The sequence below is a fragment of the Orbicella faveolata genome, unplaced genomic scaffold, assembly GCF_042242905.1.
Source record: "Orbicella faveolata isolate gen_17 unplaced genomic scaffold, um_ofav_v1 contig_14, whole genome shotgun sequence".
In the NCBI taxonomy this organism is placed as follows: Eukaryota; Metazoa; Cnidaria; class Anthozoa; order Scleractinia; family Merulinidae; genus Orbicella; species Orbicella faveolata.
In genome coordinates, this window is record NW_028301541.1 from 19,225,405 (window position 1) to 19,243,389 (window position 17,985).

General features: G+C 38.4%; 2 protein-coding genes and 2 pseudogenes across 2 annotated transcripts in view; 2 read left to right on the forward strand and 2 right to left on the reverse strand.

Moving 5' to 3' along the window:
- LOC149114407 (uncharacterized) overlaps nt 1-11,438 on the reverse strand; it is a 35,151-nt gene extending 23,713 nt beyond the window's left edge. The window contains exons 1-3 of the mRNA XM_089286872.1: nt 11,382-11,438; nt 10,164-10,253; nt 9,044-9,108 (exon numbers count right to left, since the gene is read on the reverse strand). The gene's annotated coding sequence lies outside the window, so the exon portion shown is untranslated. The remainder of the gene's footprint in view (nt 1-9,043; nt 9,109-10,163; nt 10,254-11,381) is intronic.
- On the reverse strand, nt 4,107-6,533 carry LOC149114408 (uncharacterized). The gene has a single exon (XM_089286873.1). The coding sequence runs from the start codon at nt 6,308-6,310 to the stop codon at nt 5,519-5,521; it is 792 nt and encodes a 263-aa protein (XP_089142999.1). The 5' UTR covers nt 6,311-6,533; the 3' UTR covers nt 4,107-5,518.
- Nucleotides 6,651-7,391, forward strand: LOC149114409 (uncharacterized; annotated as a pseudogene).
- Nucleotides 11,439-15,210: 3,772 nt separating the features above from the next.
- LOC110047999 (uncharacterized) lies at nt 15,211-16,522 on the forward strand (annotated as a pseudogene).
- The last annotated feature ends 1,463 nt before the right edge of the window (nt 16,523-17,985 follow it).

Here is a 17,985-nt window from a genome sequence, read left to right on the forward strand (position 1 = left end):
TAACAGACAGCATTTGACAAGTTCAAAGTTTGTTAATATTAGCCTTGTCACTTTAAGTCTGTAAATGGTTCAGCTTCCGAGGGTTGACTATTTTGTAAAAAACAACATTTTTAAACAAAATTAGTCCCGAGTAAAGTTTAAGAGATGCCCCACAAACTGTGTAAAGGGTATGTTAAGAAAACGTTTGGTACGTCCATACGAGCATGTTGAACATGTGCCAAATTTCAAGCCTCATGGCTGCCGCTGAAGGCCTTGTGGCCAAATTTTCAAGTTTTGCAAATTTCGAAGAAAGGAAAAGGAAATCGAACCTTTTGATATCATTTCCCAAAATAGTTAGCCAAAAGGGTTCTTTTGGCCAAATAAGAAAAAATTCGTTATTTCGCTTCTGTCGACCAATTCTCGATATTTTCGGATTTACGCTCTTAAGAAGGTTCATCAAATCTGAGCGAAGAAAATATTTTTGGCGTTGTTTTAGATGAAACTCGTTGTGTGGTTATTTGGTGAGTTGTCATTCTTTTTAATTCAGCTTCTTACAGATCATGAGTAATACTCATCTTTACTGTTTTTCATTGTTATTTTCCTTTGTGTCAGTAAAGGATAATTATGCATGCACAAACCTGAAATAAGTTAATTAAAACGTTAAATAACACCAAGAATTAAATTGAATCATGATTGTATATACCTGGTAATTTGATTATGATATCATTTTGGTGTGATAGATAAACTAGTTTACTAGAAAGCATATTATATTGTGCTGTTTTTATTGTTACTCGGGCATACTTTTGAGCATTTTTATTATTAGTTTGGCATTATTTAATCTTTGCTACAATGAGTCAACATTAATTACTGATTAATTATCACTTATTGATATTCACATGGTGATATTCATGTCACACTGGTTAAGTTGGAGTGGTAGTCATGGCCAAGTTCCCTTTCAGGCTGCCTATTCTATAGTTGGCAACATACAGTAAAAGTAATTCTGAAAGTTCCAATGTTTGCCTGACTGCAACAGCCAGCACAAAGTTGGGAAAAAAATTAAAATTAAAAAGATGTTAAATATGACAGCTGTCAAAACCATTAGGATGTCACCTGACAAAAGAAATGTCAAATATATTGTTGAAAACGGTAAGGGTGTGTTTCTTTGCGGTGATTTTTATTATTATTATTATTTAAAGTAACACGTCTTAACAAATTACACGTATCACAAATTACAAAAATTACAATAACAAAGTACTCTGGTATGGCTACTCCGATACTACAATGTACATTACCTATTTACATCAGGTGTTACTTACTTACATTAGGAAAACGAATAACATAAAATAATTAATTAATTCTGACAGCACGCATTAGCTACAATTAAATTAAACAGGATAAAAAGCAAGAAATGGAAATAAAAAGAGAAAGAGAAAAACAATAAAAGGAAAGGAAAACTTAAAATTACAAAATAAACAAAAAAGCAAACAAACAACTAGTAGCGCGGGGAAGGGGGAGGAGGAACGATTTCTAATCTTTACAATTAATGGTAACTTAGTCTATAAAGTTTGTGAGGAGCATTGTTACGTTACGAGTAATTTTTCGGTGTTAATTTACAAATTTTCAACTTTGTATTTATAGATGATTTTAGCAATAAATTCGGGTAGTACAAGTGAACTGTTGTTTAGTTTACTTACATACACATAGAAATTCATAAAAAGGAGGGTGTAATTGAATTTTCTCACTAGCTCCATGTATGCTGGGTGTTTAAAGGTGGCGAAAAGCGTTTCTTTTGTATCTGGTTTAAAGTTTGAACCATTCTGAGTGTTAAACCAATTAATGACTTTGCATGTGAAGGTTTTTGTAAATTCGCAGTCGATAAAGGTGTGATTTATGGAGTCTGGCTCACCACAGTAGATGCAGTCACTGTCTGTATTTATCCCATATCTGAAGAGTTCTTTCTTTGTAATGACAATCCTATGGATAAGTTTGAATTGAAATTCTTTCAACTTATTTTCTTTGCATGTTTTTGAAACCATTTCAAAGACATCTGTCCAATTCTCTGTGTCTATTGAAATATCTCTTTTCCATCTTTCCGGGCCAGTATGAGGTGATTGGTGTTTCTTAACAAGAAGTAGGCGGTAGTAGTCTCTTGCCTTATACGTTTCAAAATTGATTTGACTAGTTTCGTTCAGTAAAAAGGATTTCCAGTTTTCTCTATAATTAAAGATCGAGTTTTGCCGTAGGACTCGCGCTCTGTTCTTCAAGCTCACAGGAATTGCACTCAAGATTTGATAGAACTGGAGAAAATTTGTGTTACAATGATATTTAACATGAAATTCTTGAAAAGTTAGGTATTGACCGTTTTCATTAAAAAGCTGTTGGATCGTGTGGATACCCTTGATAAACCATTCCCTTATAAATAGCGGTTTTCCATCAACTAAGATTTCTTTGTTATTAAAGAGAATGGTTTCGGTTCCTTGATCATAATTGTACAGAGTCTTGATTTCGTCAAATGCAATAAGTATGTCTCTGTAGAATGTTGGAATGTGCCTTAAATATTTGACATCGTAGTTACATCGAAGCAGGAAATTGAGACCTCCGTGTTTGTTTAAAAAATAGTCCGGTACTACTTTCCAATTGCAGTTATCTCTAAAGAGAAGTCTTTTGATCCATGCAAGTCTGAGCGATTTTATCGTAAGTTCGATGTCAACCATCCGTAAGCCTCCCGAGGAAAGGTCTTGGCACACACTAGTCCGTTTTATTTTGTCCTTCTTATTTTTCCAAAGGAAACGAAACATTTTATCTTTTACCATTGGCACTATTTCCTTAGGGACGTTAACATTTGAAATTGAGTATATTAAGTTAGATAACCCCAAAGATTTAATTATCAGTACTTTTCCATAGAGTGTTAATCCTCTCGATTTCCAAATGTCTAAATTTGTCTGCAGTTTTTGTACTTTCAAATTAAAGTTCATCTGGTTATTACCTTTTTCGTCACAGGAAATATAGATTCCTAGTAATTTTGTTGGAGTATTCATTCATTTCATCCCTAGTGGTTTGGTTCTATTATTCAACCATTTCCCTAACCAGAATGCTTTTGTTTTCTCTACGTTGAGCACTAATCCAGAGAAATTCCCAAAAGCACTCATAGTTTTCAGGGCTTGTTCAGCAGAAGCCACATCAGCACAAAATAAGTTGGTATCGTCTGCAAATTGGCTTAGTTTGATCTCTGAGCCAAAAATTCTGATTCCTTTTATGGTTGAGTTTTGTCTTATTTTGTTTGATAGTATTTCTGCTGTCAGGATAAACAGATATGGCGAGAGTGGGCATCCTTGTCTAACTCCTCTAGAGGGTTTAAACCAGTCCGTTGCAAAACCGGTGTTCAAAGCTGCGCTTTCTATGTCCATGTAGAAGATCTCGATCCATTTTCTTAAGCTATTACCAAAATTGAATTTTTTGAGAGCACTTTGAATACAAGACCATTCCAGTGAATCAAAAGCTTTTTTAAAATCAACTGATATTAATATGCCTGGAGTGTTGTTCACCTGAGTTTGCTCCATAATATCACTTATTAATCTTACATTTTCTCCAATATATCTTCCTTTTATGAAGCCCGCTTGGTCCGGATGTACGAGTTTTGAGAGCATTGGCTCAACTCGCCTTGCGATGGCTTTTGATGCAATTTTATAATCAACATTAAGTAAAGTGATTGGTCGCCAATTCTGTAAAAGCAATAATTCAGCGTCGTCTTTCGGTAAAAGCGTAATTATGCCTCTACGCTGAGAGACCGATAACCTCCCATGCTCGTATGCTCCATTCAGGCTTGCTAATAGATCTGCTCCTACGAGATCAAAGAAATGCTTATAAAGTTCTACGGTAAAACCATCCTCGCTTGGTGATTTTCCGTTTTCAAAAGTCTCCAATGATTTTTTACATCCTCCGTAAGTCAAAGGACCGTCTAAAGCATCTCTTTCTGCATCGTCTAATTTAGGAATTTCCATGCTTTCGGTAAATATTTCAAAGCTATCCTGTGGATCTGTTGTTTGAGAATTATACAAATTACTATAATGTATTCGGATCATTGATAGAATTTGTGTTTCATCAGTAGTTGTTTCACCATTTTCCAATTTAATTTCGTTGATAGTTTTTCTATTATAGTTCCTTTTTTCTAAATTAAAAAAGTATTTTGTGGCTTTTTCGCCCTCTTCTACCCAGTGGCATTTAGAGCTGAAGATTGCAGCTTTGCCTTTATTATTATATTGATGTTGGAGTTCTTTTTTGAGGTCATCATATTGTTTAAGAATTCCGTCAATGTTATCAAGGTTCTGGCTATTGCAGATTATTTTATCCAGCTCATCAAGTTGTTGTTTGATCTCCACTTCATGCTTACGAATCGCCTGTGCTTTTCCTTTAGAGAACGAAATGGTTGTGCTTCTTATTTCCATTTTAATCAGTTCCCAAAACAGCTGTTGGTCATTTACATAATTATATTTTTCGCGAAGCTGAGGATATAATTCTAGAATTTTGGTTGTGTATTCCTTGTCCTCTAATAAAGAATTATTGAATTTCCAAAAACCCGGTCCTCGAGGATTCTCGTTCGGCCACGATAATGATAATAATATCGTGTTGTGATCTGGTACTATTGAGGTTTGGATGTCCACTTTTTTAACAAATTTTGTCAAGTGCTTGGATATTAAAAAGAAGTCTATCCTTGATTTCACGCCTAACGTTTTAGACCTGTAAGAGAACTTGTTAACATTCGGATAACGAGTTCTTTGTATGTCGACAAGGTCAAGGGTATCCATGGTGATATTTACCACATTCCTATTTGCTGTTGGCCTCCAAGGAGAACCACCTTTTTTGTCTTTTTTAGATAGCGTACAATTCCAATCACCTCCTACTATAAGAGTTGTAATTTCCGATTTGTGAATTAAGAGACAATTTAGTTCTTGAATGAAACTTACTTGTTGTGTGTGGTCGTTGGGCGCGTATATATTACAAAATGACAATTTTAGACCGTTGTAAGTGAGGTTGATTAAGATTATTCTACCGTCCGCGTCACTGGATGTGAAGGTCACTTTTTCTTTTACCGTTCGATTAATCAAGATACAAACACCTTTGCTATGAGAAGTCCCGTGAGAAAAGTAAATTTCACCTCCCCATTCATTTCTCCAAACGGCTTCGTCGCTTACTTTGGAAAACGTTTCTTGCAGAAAATAAAAATTGGCCTTCTGATCTTTCAAAAACGTAAAAATGCTCCTTCTCTTAACCGTATCTCTGAGACCTCTCACATTCAATGAAATTACCGAACATTTGTGTAGGTGTAATTTATGCATTTAAGGATAGATTTTTGGAATAAAAAATTCGGTTCGCATTCCCCCTCGTATTAACAATTGTAAGCACCAAAACAAAACAAAACAAAACAAAAAAATTACCAATAATGAATTTAAAAAACAGACCTATTTTAGGAGTTCCTTCGCTTAGCAATCCAGTCCGTAGTCCCTTCTTTTATTCAGCAGTCCTTTGATATTAACACAGTTTAGAGATCGTCTAAGTCCTCTACACGATAAATCCTTACCGGTGCTCCGCTTGGCGATGTCTTTACGAATATTTTTCCATCTATTGTCCAAGTGCTGGTAATCATGTTATCTTTCTTCATCTTGTTTGCTTTCCAGAAAAGCTCTCTTCGATAATTTGTAAGGTTCTCGTTGATGAATATACGCTGGTCTTCTCGAGACGCGAAAGCATAGCTTGGAAATACGTCAGAGGTTTTCACGTTTTTAAGCTTGGTTCTCGCTTTGTAGAGAAGAGATTTTACTTTGTGGCTCACGAATTTGACAATTACTGGTTTAGTGGTTTTTCTTTTGAGTTTGTGTGATATTTCTATATCTTCCGGTTTGATATCGACGTTTATGGCTTCTCCAATACGGATAACAACTTCGTCGGTTGATGTGTACGCGCCTTCAGGTACGCCCAAAATTTCCAACGAATTCTTACGAGAATATTGCTCCAGGTCGTCATATTTTTCGTCTAAGTTATTCATTTCTTCAATATGATCTTTTAGTTTCATTCTTGTGTGGTTAAGCTCGTTCCTCAACGTGTCATTTGCTTTCTCGGCTTTGGTAAGTTTCGTTTTAAGCTTCTCCGTTTCCCTTTGGTTGGCATTTAGGGCGGATTTCAGCTCTAGAATTTCTTGCTTCAGTTCTTGGTTTTCCCTGAGTATCGTTGCAACTGTAGTTTGTATTTCAACTAGCATCTCCTTGATGTCAATTAGGTTTGGTTCGGGCTGAGTGGCTGCAGCAGTTGGTACTTCGCCGACACTATCCGCCATATTGCATCGTTTCGAAACGTTATCTTCTTCTTCCAATGAACCTCTTTCTCCTCTTTTATGTCTCCACTAGTCTTCTTCATTGAAATTCGCACTACATAGCATCACTCCAAGATGTGATTAAGGTCGAAAATACCAAGGAAATATTATAAAAGAAGGAAACTTAAGCTCCGCTCAGAAACCACGTCCAACCATGACGGGCTCACGCATGCTCTCCCTTTGCGGTGATGTGGATCACGATTAGGGATCCAAGATCACTCAGATCATTGTGCATCAAACAAAAGGAGCTGATGAATCCATGACCATAGTGGATTCATCAGTTCCTTTGATGTACCATGATCTGAGTGATCTTGGATCACGGATCCTGATCCAGATCACCCCAAAGGAATGCATCCTAAGAGTGAACCACAGGATACCTTTAATTGGCTTATCAGTGATATGGTAAACAATGTGCATGCTGAAAAAATCATAATTTTCTGCCAGTCATTAAAAGCAGTAATGTGGTGACATTTATGACACTTTTCAACATTTCCTTCCATGAAAAAGTAAAATTAGGGACTATGATCACTCAAAGACCCCTCAAGACATCAAGGATAATATAATGTTCTTTTCAGGACTGATTTACAGTCTCACAATGGAAATACTTGCCTGGTAATAACAGCTAGTGTCCTGAGGATGCGAGTTAACATACCCAACATCTGAAAGGATTGTTATTTTTGGAGTGGCAGAGAACATGGAATCCTACCTTCAAGCAGTTGGAAGGGGTGAAAGGGATGGTTCTGATGTTTTGTCCATATTGTTTTACCGTGCATACCACTTGTGTCACTGTGATCCCACAATGAAGGCATTTGTTAAAACAAAGTTAAATGTAGGCATGTGGAAACAGTTTTTGAAACAGATTTGTAATGAGAAGATACAAAAACCTTCCATACTGCACAAGGGGTGTGATGTGTGTGGTAAACAGTGTGATTGTGAATCCTGCCCAAAAGAAATGTTAAAAAATTATGCTTGGACGATCAAGATAGAACTTTCTACAAGAAGGGAGATCAATGCCATGCAAACTTTGCAGAAAGTTTTATCTTGATAACCCTTTTCATTATAATTTTAGTAATTAGTATCATTTTTGACAGCTTATATTAAGTCAAGAGGATTATCAGAACACATTTAACAAATTTGTTTAGCATTGCTAGGAGGTGCAATGTCTCTTAGGGGTGCAAATCAAAGATTTCGGTTTCACTTATAATATGGGTGCTTAGAACAAACTACCTCGCTCCCTTCCAGGTTGTGCATTGCTGTCATTCTATTTCTGGTGTCTTTAGCTCAACTTTACTTTAATTAGTATAATTGCCTATAGGCAATTGCTAATACGGCAATGGTGATCAGGAGGGTGCTCAGGTGACACATTTACAGCGAAGGTGAATACAAATTACATAAAAGACACATTAACAAATAGCAAACGAAACTACTCACGCGCGCATACGAAGAACGATTACGATTTGTGTGTACTTGATTAGACAGGAAATTTGTATTTAAATGTCCTCTCAACTAAGATTTCGCTTTTGCAACTTTATCCTGCCGGATTGCTTCGGTTGTGATTGCTTCTAAACTGTTCCAATGCTAATTCTAAGACGGACGACTTTTTTGCGATCTTCTTGGCAAGGCCATCGTGACTCCGCAGTATAAAGTTGTACTTACTTCCAGCACCGCACAAATTCAGGCATTCAGCCCACAACAGAGGCAGCACGAATCCTTTTCATTCTTCACCTTAACTCTTCTTATTCAATTTTAACTAGAGTTTGCGAACCAAGGGTGGGAAGCAAAACCTCCAAGTTCTACACGACGACTCTTTTTTGCGCTCTGTTTACATGAAGGGCGATCCGGTCTGCGTTCGAAACTGTATCTTAGCAACCCGCTGAGCATGCTCAATAAGAACTTGACACGATTCGTGCAGAGTTTTTTCTCGGTACAAAGCATATGTACCGCAAGAAAAGGATCTGCTTGCAGGGTGAAGTTGGGCGTGTTTAAAACACGAAATGGCGAAATGACGAAATGGCGAAATGGCGAAATGGCGAAATGACGAAATGGCGAAATGGCGAAATGGCGAAATGGCGAAATGGCGAAATGGCGAAATGGCGAAATGGCGAAATGGCGAAATGGCGAAATGGCGAAATGGCGAAATGGCGAAATGGCGAAATAGTACAAAAGATAAGAACCAAAGTTATAAGATATTACCGTTCCACTAAAATCTTCATCTGTTGCCGAGTTTATTCTGTAGATTAATCCCGACAAATTATTGAAACATTTACATCTGTTAACAGGGCGCGCTTTGAGACGCCTAGGATATTCTTGATATTCGCGATGAAGTTTATACACAATATTTGGCAAACATGTACTTTGCACAGAAGCGGAGTGACGTTGGATGGTTATATCAAATAGATACAAGGTAAGATTTGTAAACGAAACAATAGCAAGTACCAATGCAGGAAAAAAAATTCTTCCTCGGAAGAAAGTGTCCACACCCCCACCCCTCTCCCCCTGAACTCAAAAATTAAAAGCTCCGTTCCCAAACAGAATAAATTGGGTAACAATTGCAACTTTTACTGTAGCGGTTATATCTTATAACTTTGGCTCTTATCTTTAGTACCATTTCGCCATTTCGCCATTTCGTCATTTCGTCATTTCGTTATTTCGCCATTTCGTGTTTTAAACAAGCCTGGTTACGTTTACTGTTCTTACCGTTACTTGATGAGTCAAAATCAGAATGAAATCCAATTTAGGCTGGATCAGCGAAAGGGATCTCCCTTTAAAAAGCACAAGGAATTGTTAATGGCGTAAAAAAATCTTCCCAATGCAAAGTGACAATAAAAAGAACAGAAAATAAATTATTAGAAACAATATATGAATTTTCTTCACTGTGATAACGCTATGTACGTAGAATTACGCTCAGACATGAGCTAACCCAGTCCCTAAGTTTGAGCATCAGTTTTGGCTTTTTCGTCATGAAAAGTCACTCAAGTGCAGTTTAAATTGACATACGTAAATCCGATTTCTCTACATTGGAAAACTGAATCTTTAGAAAGAGTGTAGAGGCTGTGTTTTTGCCAGAAACATGAGCATTGGGTATCCTTTGTATTTTCTTCTTATTAAGATAAATTACGTCGTTGAAAATCGAACAAGGGGTTCCTTGCTTCTTCTAAGTACAAATTTAACCTAAGATGAAGCCTTCACTTAATGGCTGCGAGAAAAAAAAAATAATAGGGTCAGTTCACTGCAGAAATATTGTTCGGGAGAAGGGGGGGAAAGGTTGGTGGTGGTGATATTCTCCGAAACTGGGGAGGAGTACGTTGGCCGCGTCTTGAAACCCGTACCGAAAATGGCGAAAATATGCGATTTTCTCTATCTTGTTAATTCAGCCCTGACCAAACAACAATAATCAAATTCAGACTTCATCCAAGCTCGGCGCTGCTTCGGTTTGGATAAAACAAAATCAAGTCCCTCAAATTCTCAATGTTTTTTAAAATTGCACCAAGATCGCCCTTCCCAAACGATGTGCAACAACAATAAGAAACGTTTCTTGTAAGAATCATACCTAATATTTGACTAGAGTCCAAAATCCATACGCTATATCCTGAGACCAAAATGGCCAAGATCTGTGACTAATTTTTGACCGAGACTGCTCAAAAAGTATGTCGTTTCAGGCCACACTTACCCATACAGCATATAAAAGTGAGTCCCCCCTGACTATCTCAGTGGGGAGGCTCATTAAATAGTGTATGTATGTAAAAATAATAAGCAATCAATTGACGAGGATATTTAATATTAGAGGGAGCCTGAATCAAATCAAATGTGTACTCACCACCAATTCCTTTTCGGATTGAAAGGAAAAAACTACAAATAAAGCCTGTTACAGCTCGTCAGATCACAACAAGTAGTTCAAGGAGTTTGTCTGGAAGATAACAGAAGAACCATCACAGTCTTGTTCATATCTTCTATTCCTTGCTTTAACTAACACCACGATACTAAACTATAAAACGGATAGCTTTCTACCGAGAGACAAATCTAAATTCCTCTATTTGACATTATTACTTTACTGGGAATCAAGGATAAGCTTTCCTTTGTGCGCCCACCCACGAGTTTAAATCTCTCAGTGGACAATTTATAATTGTCAAAAATGTAATTTGTCTTGATAGCGTAGCACCATAATAGGAACAGAATCACATACATGCATAGAAATAGAAACCCATGCAACTCTCTTTTTATGGTCATCATGACTACCGGCGCATGCAACCAACGACGACGACGACAACGTCGCGCAACATGGCGGCCATACTCCAGCTAATACCAAGTCTTGGTTTACAGCGTACGTCTTTGATATTTGACATCCAATACAAGGTATCCGCTGACCAGTATCACGTGCTATATCGCGCGCTCAGGTTTATAGCTCATCGAGGTAATGTGTTTTTTTAAAGCTGACCACTGACCAAGTACTTGTTTTTGATTGGATCGTGGGCTTATGCCAGGTTACTTTGTTGGGATGAGGGACCGGTTTCTCGAAAGCCCCGGAAACTGTTCAGGCCCGATAAGCCATTTTTAGTTAATCGTTATTTAAAGACAGAGAGGTGTATAGGCCTGAAACCTCTTGTGTGAATAGAACCTCTGTTCGTATTAAGAATATGTGAATAAAACAGCTCCGTAGTCATAAGGTTTGAGATTTTGCTACGGCTTTTCGGGACCTTCGAGAAACGGGCCTCTGGGCCTGGTTGTTCGGAAATTAAAAGTTAACCGAGATGTAAATTTATCTTCTATACAAGTGCTTTTCACTGCTTTAGGGTCAGGCCCCTGGTGTAGTTTGAGATTGTTCAAAATCAAAACAGAAGGCCAAAAATATAAACAGAAAACCTCACCCCAAAGTTACAAAACTCAAATCAAAATTCTCGCTTATCCTGGGTTAGCTTAATCGAGTTTTGAACAAAGCGGCCTAGGAGCTCCGCGTTTAGGCTTGACTAAATCCATATATTATGTAAGTCTAGTTAGTTCTCTAGTTTAAAAGGAAGGCAAAACTTATTGTACTTACCGTTTTATAAGAAATTCAAGTTTCTACCCTCTGTCAGCTGAAACAACATCTCCTTGAAAGTAACATTGACACAAGAGTTATCAGACTTTCGAACCGTGGGATACGCTTTCAATTTCGACTGGTCACGGGGTGTTGTTTTTTATTTAAATACGTGATACAAAACATGTATCTTATGAAAGAGAGCGAGTTGTCATTTCGTATTTCCAGTGTGCAGTAGCTATACTGACATTTGAAATTCCCTTTAGGCTGTCCAGCCCTATCACTTATTATCTGGCATCAAGTACAGTGTTATTTTTTGCGTCCAACAGCATCTGTCATTGTTACAAAATAGGCACGTTTCACTTTTTCAGTATGTTTCAGTTTTCATTGGCAATTTAAGTCACAATTACACGGTTGAAGAACATGCTTGTCTTTTTTTTTTTTTTTTATCATATGCTGTATATACTTTCTTTCGTCTGTGTTGCCGACAGCTAATAAAGTAAATACATGTATGCGATGAGATCACTGAAGCGGCAGGGCAATCGCATTCAATATGTTAAAACGGCTCCTTGCGGGCAAAATTAATGGTTCACTTCGAGCTTATAAAAAAGCAGTCCATCTTTTATTCAACTAGAAGCTCTAAGAGCCTTTACTCGGGCTTCGCACCGCAATATCAAATCGTGCTTTACGAAAACGCGTATAAGACACAATAAAAACAAATTAAAGAATCAGGATATTTTAGCAAGAGAGTTCCGCTTAGATATTTACTATTCAATAGTTGCTTCGTTAAGTATCCTCCTATTCCAAGTTGTGAGTTTAAACCATTTTGGTTCAAGAATGAAGCACAGCTGTCTACGCATTTATGGAGAACTTGTTTGCAAAGAATTTTCCAGATTTTTTTACAACTTATGGCGATTACACTGTACATGCTAGCAGAAATTGTACGAAGTTCGTTTACTGGTCGTGGCGATCCCAGTAAATTGTGCAGCTGAACATTTTTGCTGCGATCTTAAAACCTTTTCAAGAGTCTTATCTCCTTTGGCGTGCGAATAGATAAACTCCTTCGCGAAAACAACAGTTCTAAGACAAGGCCGTGAATTGATAAACTCCTTCGCGAAAACAACAGTTCTAAAACAAGGCGCAAATTGCATTGCACTTAATTTGCATAAACTTTCAAGTTGTGTTTTTTGCGGATAACTTCCGAGAATTTGCGACCCATAACGCAGTTTATGAAGAAATATTTAACCTACATATTTTTATTGAATCAAGGCAGGCGTATTTTTAAAAAGGAACTCATTTATAAGGGGAGATGCGGCTTTTTCTATTTATTTTGGTTTCCTACCCGTCTAGTTCATGTCACGCAACATGATTTTCTCTAGCAGTCAGACACAGTTTTCTAAAAGAATTGGCGATTGCTAAGGCTGCCAAATATACTTGAACTACTAGTGAAATAAATTAGGCTAAACTATCGTCAATGCAGATTTTCCTTAAGACTCGGCAATAACATTGGTTCGTAAATAATCCCGCACAATTCCCGGCACAGTAGAAATTTTAATTTTTCCGCAGAATTTGCCTCCAAAATCACACGTTGTTTTGTTTTCCCTGCACCCTACTAGAAAGCCAACTAACTTGGAGGTAAGATATTTAATTCAAGTTACCGAAAGTCTTATCTTTACAAATTTGGAGATCGACATATTTCGCGCGGTGCAAGAAACAAGTCGCATGTTTTTAATGAGCTACCAGTCCAAAAACGTTTTCGTATTTAGCTCGTTTTATTGTAATATGGTTTGTTTTACTGCAATGTCCTAAATAATAACAGCAGTAGCCACATGCAATCATTAACTGCATATTTTTTGTCAGTGCTTCCGTAGTTTGAACTCATACCGCGATCAGCTCAGTTGTTATCTCACAAGAACCCTTCGAGCTTGACCTTTGGTTACCTGGCTGACTTTCAAGCAATATAATTCGTGGACTGGCCCTTTCCGAAAACGATCGACATCTTTGTATGCGAGATGAACGTATAAGGTGCGATTCTCACCAAAACTTTCTTCGCAAAACACCGCGTTCTGTCACGATGAGCGAGCAATGCCGCGTTTCTCGTCCCCAGTTTCCACGGTCTACGCATGGAACGCCTGGGACCATGGCTCCTCTTTTGGCGACCAAAACGCTTGCATTTTATGACTCGGGCTTTCCTACGGAAGCCTGGGTAAAAATCTGACTTTCGGCAGAAAAAAAAACTGACTGCTTTGAAGTATTGAGAAAGTGTAATCTCCTGTCTCCAGGGGTAAGACCCCCCATATTAAAGGCACGGGGGTGCTCGTCGGAAATTTTGAAATAAACGTTTAGAAGGTACCAAGGTATTATTTTGTGGGCGTGGCCTGAAATGTATTTAACCCCTAAGAGGTACTAATTCTAACAAAACAGAAGAAGAGCAGTGCTAGTAGCATGACACATACGCTACTTTTACTAGCACAATCCATAAGGGTCTTTGTGTGCAAGGGCTCACTTGGTCTACTGCGACTTCTCTCCCACCCCCTCCCCCCCCTCCCCCGGAGCACAGATTACTGCCATCTTAGGATGTTGGCTGGCATTCTGGGGATGTGGCCAAAAGTTTAAAAAAACAGTGTACTTTCTTAACAAGATTTATATTTTCCATGCTGGTCTACCAGAACCCATTGCCCTTTATCCTCTTAACGAACAATACGGTGCTAGGGACATAAGTCAACAAAAGAACCCGGCAGGAAAAATAAGAGGCGTTAGGTATGCGCCTGGTGACTTCGGGCAACCCGCGGGATCCTTCTACTTCTCCGGATCATCATCGAGTTACGCCGAGTTCCGAAACAACGGAGGCCTCGACGCCAGAAATTCCATGACGTTTGTGGCCTGGATACGACCTGAAAATTCCGATTGCTGGACCTCCGTTTAATTACAAACTGAATGACATAAGGGCTTACGTCTGGCTCGAATGCTCGAACAAGCTTGTTGCGAAGCTTGAAAACCTGGCTTCTAAGTTACCTTACACTAATGAAAGCGGCAAAATTCGGCTCAAAAAGTGGAATTACGTTGCTGCGTCCTACGATCACGCAGATGGAACTGCCAAGCTGTGGATAGACGGCAGACAGGTGTCCCTGGGCCGGTTTGAGATCGCTACTCAGGATGATGTAAGAATGGGTGCGTTGGTCGGTGATCCGCAATTCTACAAGGGCGCGATCGGGTGCATGCAAATCTATACCAAGTGTTTGTTGGGGCAGGAGATTAACGCTGTGAAGGACAGGTGTCCCATTGAGGGTAGGTTATCAAACCATAATTTAATTTGTTTGGTGCGGGAGGTTGTCCATATATAACCGAATGGTTATATTTAGTGAGATGCTTTTCTTGTATAAATCCTGAGATCCCAGATTCAAGTCCAGTCCTACGCTGTCACAAGCTGCTGTTCTGCAACTCATTGGACTGAGTTGTGAACTAGCCATGCAGATGGTTACGATTAAGATTCTGCTTATTCAGATTCTTTCAAAACCCTTTAAAAATCTTATCACAGGGCTTGTTCCTCAAAAGGGTGCGGTTTGTGGTGTGGCTGTGAAAAACCCTGGGTACGAGGCTGCTTTCCAAGTCAAACTTATTTTGTTTGTAGCTTTGGTCTCTTGGCCCCAGCTGTATAAAACGGAAGTGACGTAACTCACAACAGATCCTCTTAATGACTTGTTCAGCAAGAAATAATACAACTGCAGTCAAACCTCTCTACAACGACCACCTTAGGAACGAGGAAACTGGCCGTTGTAGGGAAGTGACCGCTATGGGGAGGTGTAGGTGTAATATGGCACCTGTTTTCTTCTGGAGTGCAACCTTTTTTTTTTTTTTTTTCAAGGATGCTTATTTTAGCATACGCAAATGTATCAATGAAACAGAAACTTAATAGAAATAGAGACCAACGGCGCGTGGTATGGTTCAAGTTGCAGCAGAAGGCCAGTGTCGGTAGGTTTGACGTACAGTTTGGTTTGTATTTGTATAGATCTGTTAAGGAGCTGTGTGCCAAGAAACGGAAGCATTCCATTATTCTCCATTTCCATAGTGAACTTAACCGAAGACTGGCTTGTGGTTAAGAGTCTCCAGAAAGTTACTAGCTGATGATTTATCTGACCTAATAGTTAACGTGTCACCTACATATCCCCTGTAGTATGTGAGCATCTTGCCTTCGCGCTCGAGAGTTTCTTCTATGCTGCACATAAAACTACAAGCCCGGCTTAGTAAAAACTATGCTTGATCGTGCTTTCCGTCTCTCTTCCACCTGGTCCTACTTTTCCGAGGAATGCGATCGGCTTAAAATGGAGTTTTCTCCAGTGAGTTACCCAGACAGGTTAATTAATGCCACCATCTTGCGCTTAATTGCAGTCAAAGCTTCTGATCCACCTCTCAATTCCCGAGTTACCAGCTGTTAACAATGAATTAGACCTTGTTCGCGTTGTTCTACCATTTAAAGGCCAGGAGCCTGTTTCTCGAAAGCCCCGGAAACTCATTGTTTTCGGGCCCGAAAAACCATTTATAGTTAATCGGTATTTAAAGACAGAGAAGTGTATATGCCTGAAACTTCTTGTACTGAGTGGAACCTCTGTTTATGTTAAGAATGTGTGAATAAAAAAGGTTTGTAATCATAAGGTTTGAGATTTTGCTTCGGCTTTCCGGGTACGAAAACTTTTCGGGACCTTCGAGAAACGGGCCCCAGGCTTCAGCCGATATTGCACGGGCACAACTCAAAGATCTGAGCCAGAAAATTCAAGTGACCATCCAGCCCACGTTTGTTAGTCACAAGATCAAATAACATCTGAAACCGCGCGAAGTCAAGCCGGCTATTGTTAACCAACAATCTCTTGTTTATCAATTTAAATGTGAACTGTGTGATGCAGGTTGCGTTGGTTACACGCGGTGGCATTTGCGTTAACGCGTAGACGAGCACAAGAATGCGTCTTCTTCCATTGGAAAACATTTTCGTGTGGAACATTCTTTTGTGCCCAAGGATCTTACCAAGAATTTTACCACCTTAGAAAAGTGCAAGAACAAGTTTGACTGTCTCATTTATGAAATGTTTTTTTGTTATTAATGAGCTGAGACCAAGTCTCAATGTACAGTCACACTCAATTCGTGCGAAAGTTTTTAATCATTTTTAATCATGTTATTATTGCATGCATTTTATTGTTACATTTTCATGCTTTACATACTTTAACTTCTTTGTTTTATATTTATACTTATGCAAAAATTTTTACCTTCACCTTTTAAGGAAGTACTTCCCCGTTCCTTTTTAATTACTTAAGTGACCCGTTGGGTCTTCCTTCTCTAAATCATAAGTATTTTGCTTTTTGTTTGTTTGTTTAGGTAAACTTCTGACCAGCATGAAAGTTCAGACTTTCCAGTAGCTGGAAGTTTTTTATGCAGCCTGTACATGTTGAAGCTTCACTAATCATTACATCAACACACAGAAAGATATGAAGACATGGTTGATCATCGCAGTCATACACAAAACTACACCGGTATCGCAGAGGTCATGGGTTCGAATCCCGTTCAGACCTGAATTTTTTTTTTTCAGGCTTTAATTTCACAACTGCTTAAGTTTTGTGTATAACTGCGATGATAAACTATGTCTTAGTATCTTTCTCCGCTGTTCAAATATATGATATTTCATATATTCACTTGTATTCTTCACCATCTATGGGTATATTACGAACAGTAAATTTTTTAGTCCATTAAAGCTTCACAAGTGTAAATTTCAGGTCGATGACATTGTATCCGTACCATCTTGATATCTTGTCGGCTGTTTTCTAGCTTTTTAAGATGAAAAAAAAAAAAAAAAAAAAAAAAGAAAAGAAAACTCAGAGGAGAGCGTATCGAAGCTTGCACTGACAGTACATCATGAATACGGTTCAATTAAATAGAGCCCAACATTAAGAAAGCCGCTAACAAATTTCCAAGAGGGCACAACGTTCGGTTTTACTGAAGTTGTTAGTGAAAGCGCCCATGCACCCAGAATAGAGGCTTAGGTGGTAGCTGCCTTTTTGTTTTTAACATTCAATCTGCTTCGCTAGAGGCGTCTTTTGTGATCGATGAAGAGATTCTCTGAATACGTAGACGTATACGTAGGTAACAACAGAAATTTAAAAGCATCCTAAAATAGCAACTATTATAGAGAAAAGAGTCATTCTTAACATACCACCAACGAGAAAAACTTTGCCAGAAGGTCTCCACACGTTTAAAAAAAAATGGTAAACCTTATTTATTGTGGTCATGCACTTAGCTATACGAGCATTAAGCTTAGCTAGTTTACATTCGCGCCAGAAAGAAAACTCCATGTTTATAAAAATCGGTTTGAAACATTATGAAGACTTGTTATCTGGCTTTGGCTCGTGGTCGATATAACGCGCGTTCTGATTGGCTAAGAACGAGATCTGAGCGGTCATTATGCAGCCGTAATGCCCACGGGCCGATTACGGATTATGCAAATTAGGAAGAGCCCGGCTCTGAAAATTCAAGCGCATTGAAACGATGAAAGCCGATTAAAAACAGTAAGAGAAAGTAAATTTAATCCAAGTAGCTAAAAGTTTAGAGATTTTTCCTTTGCAAAATTTATATAGAAGTC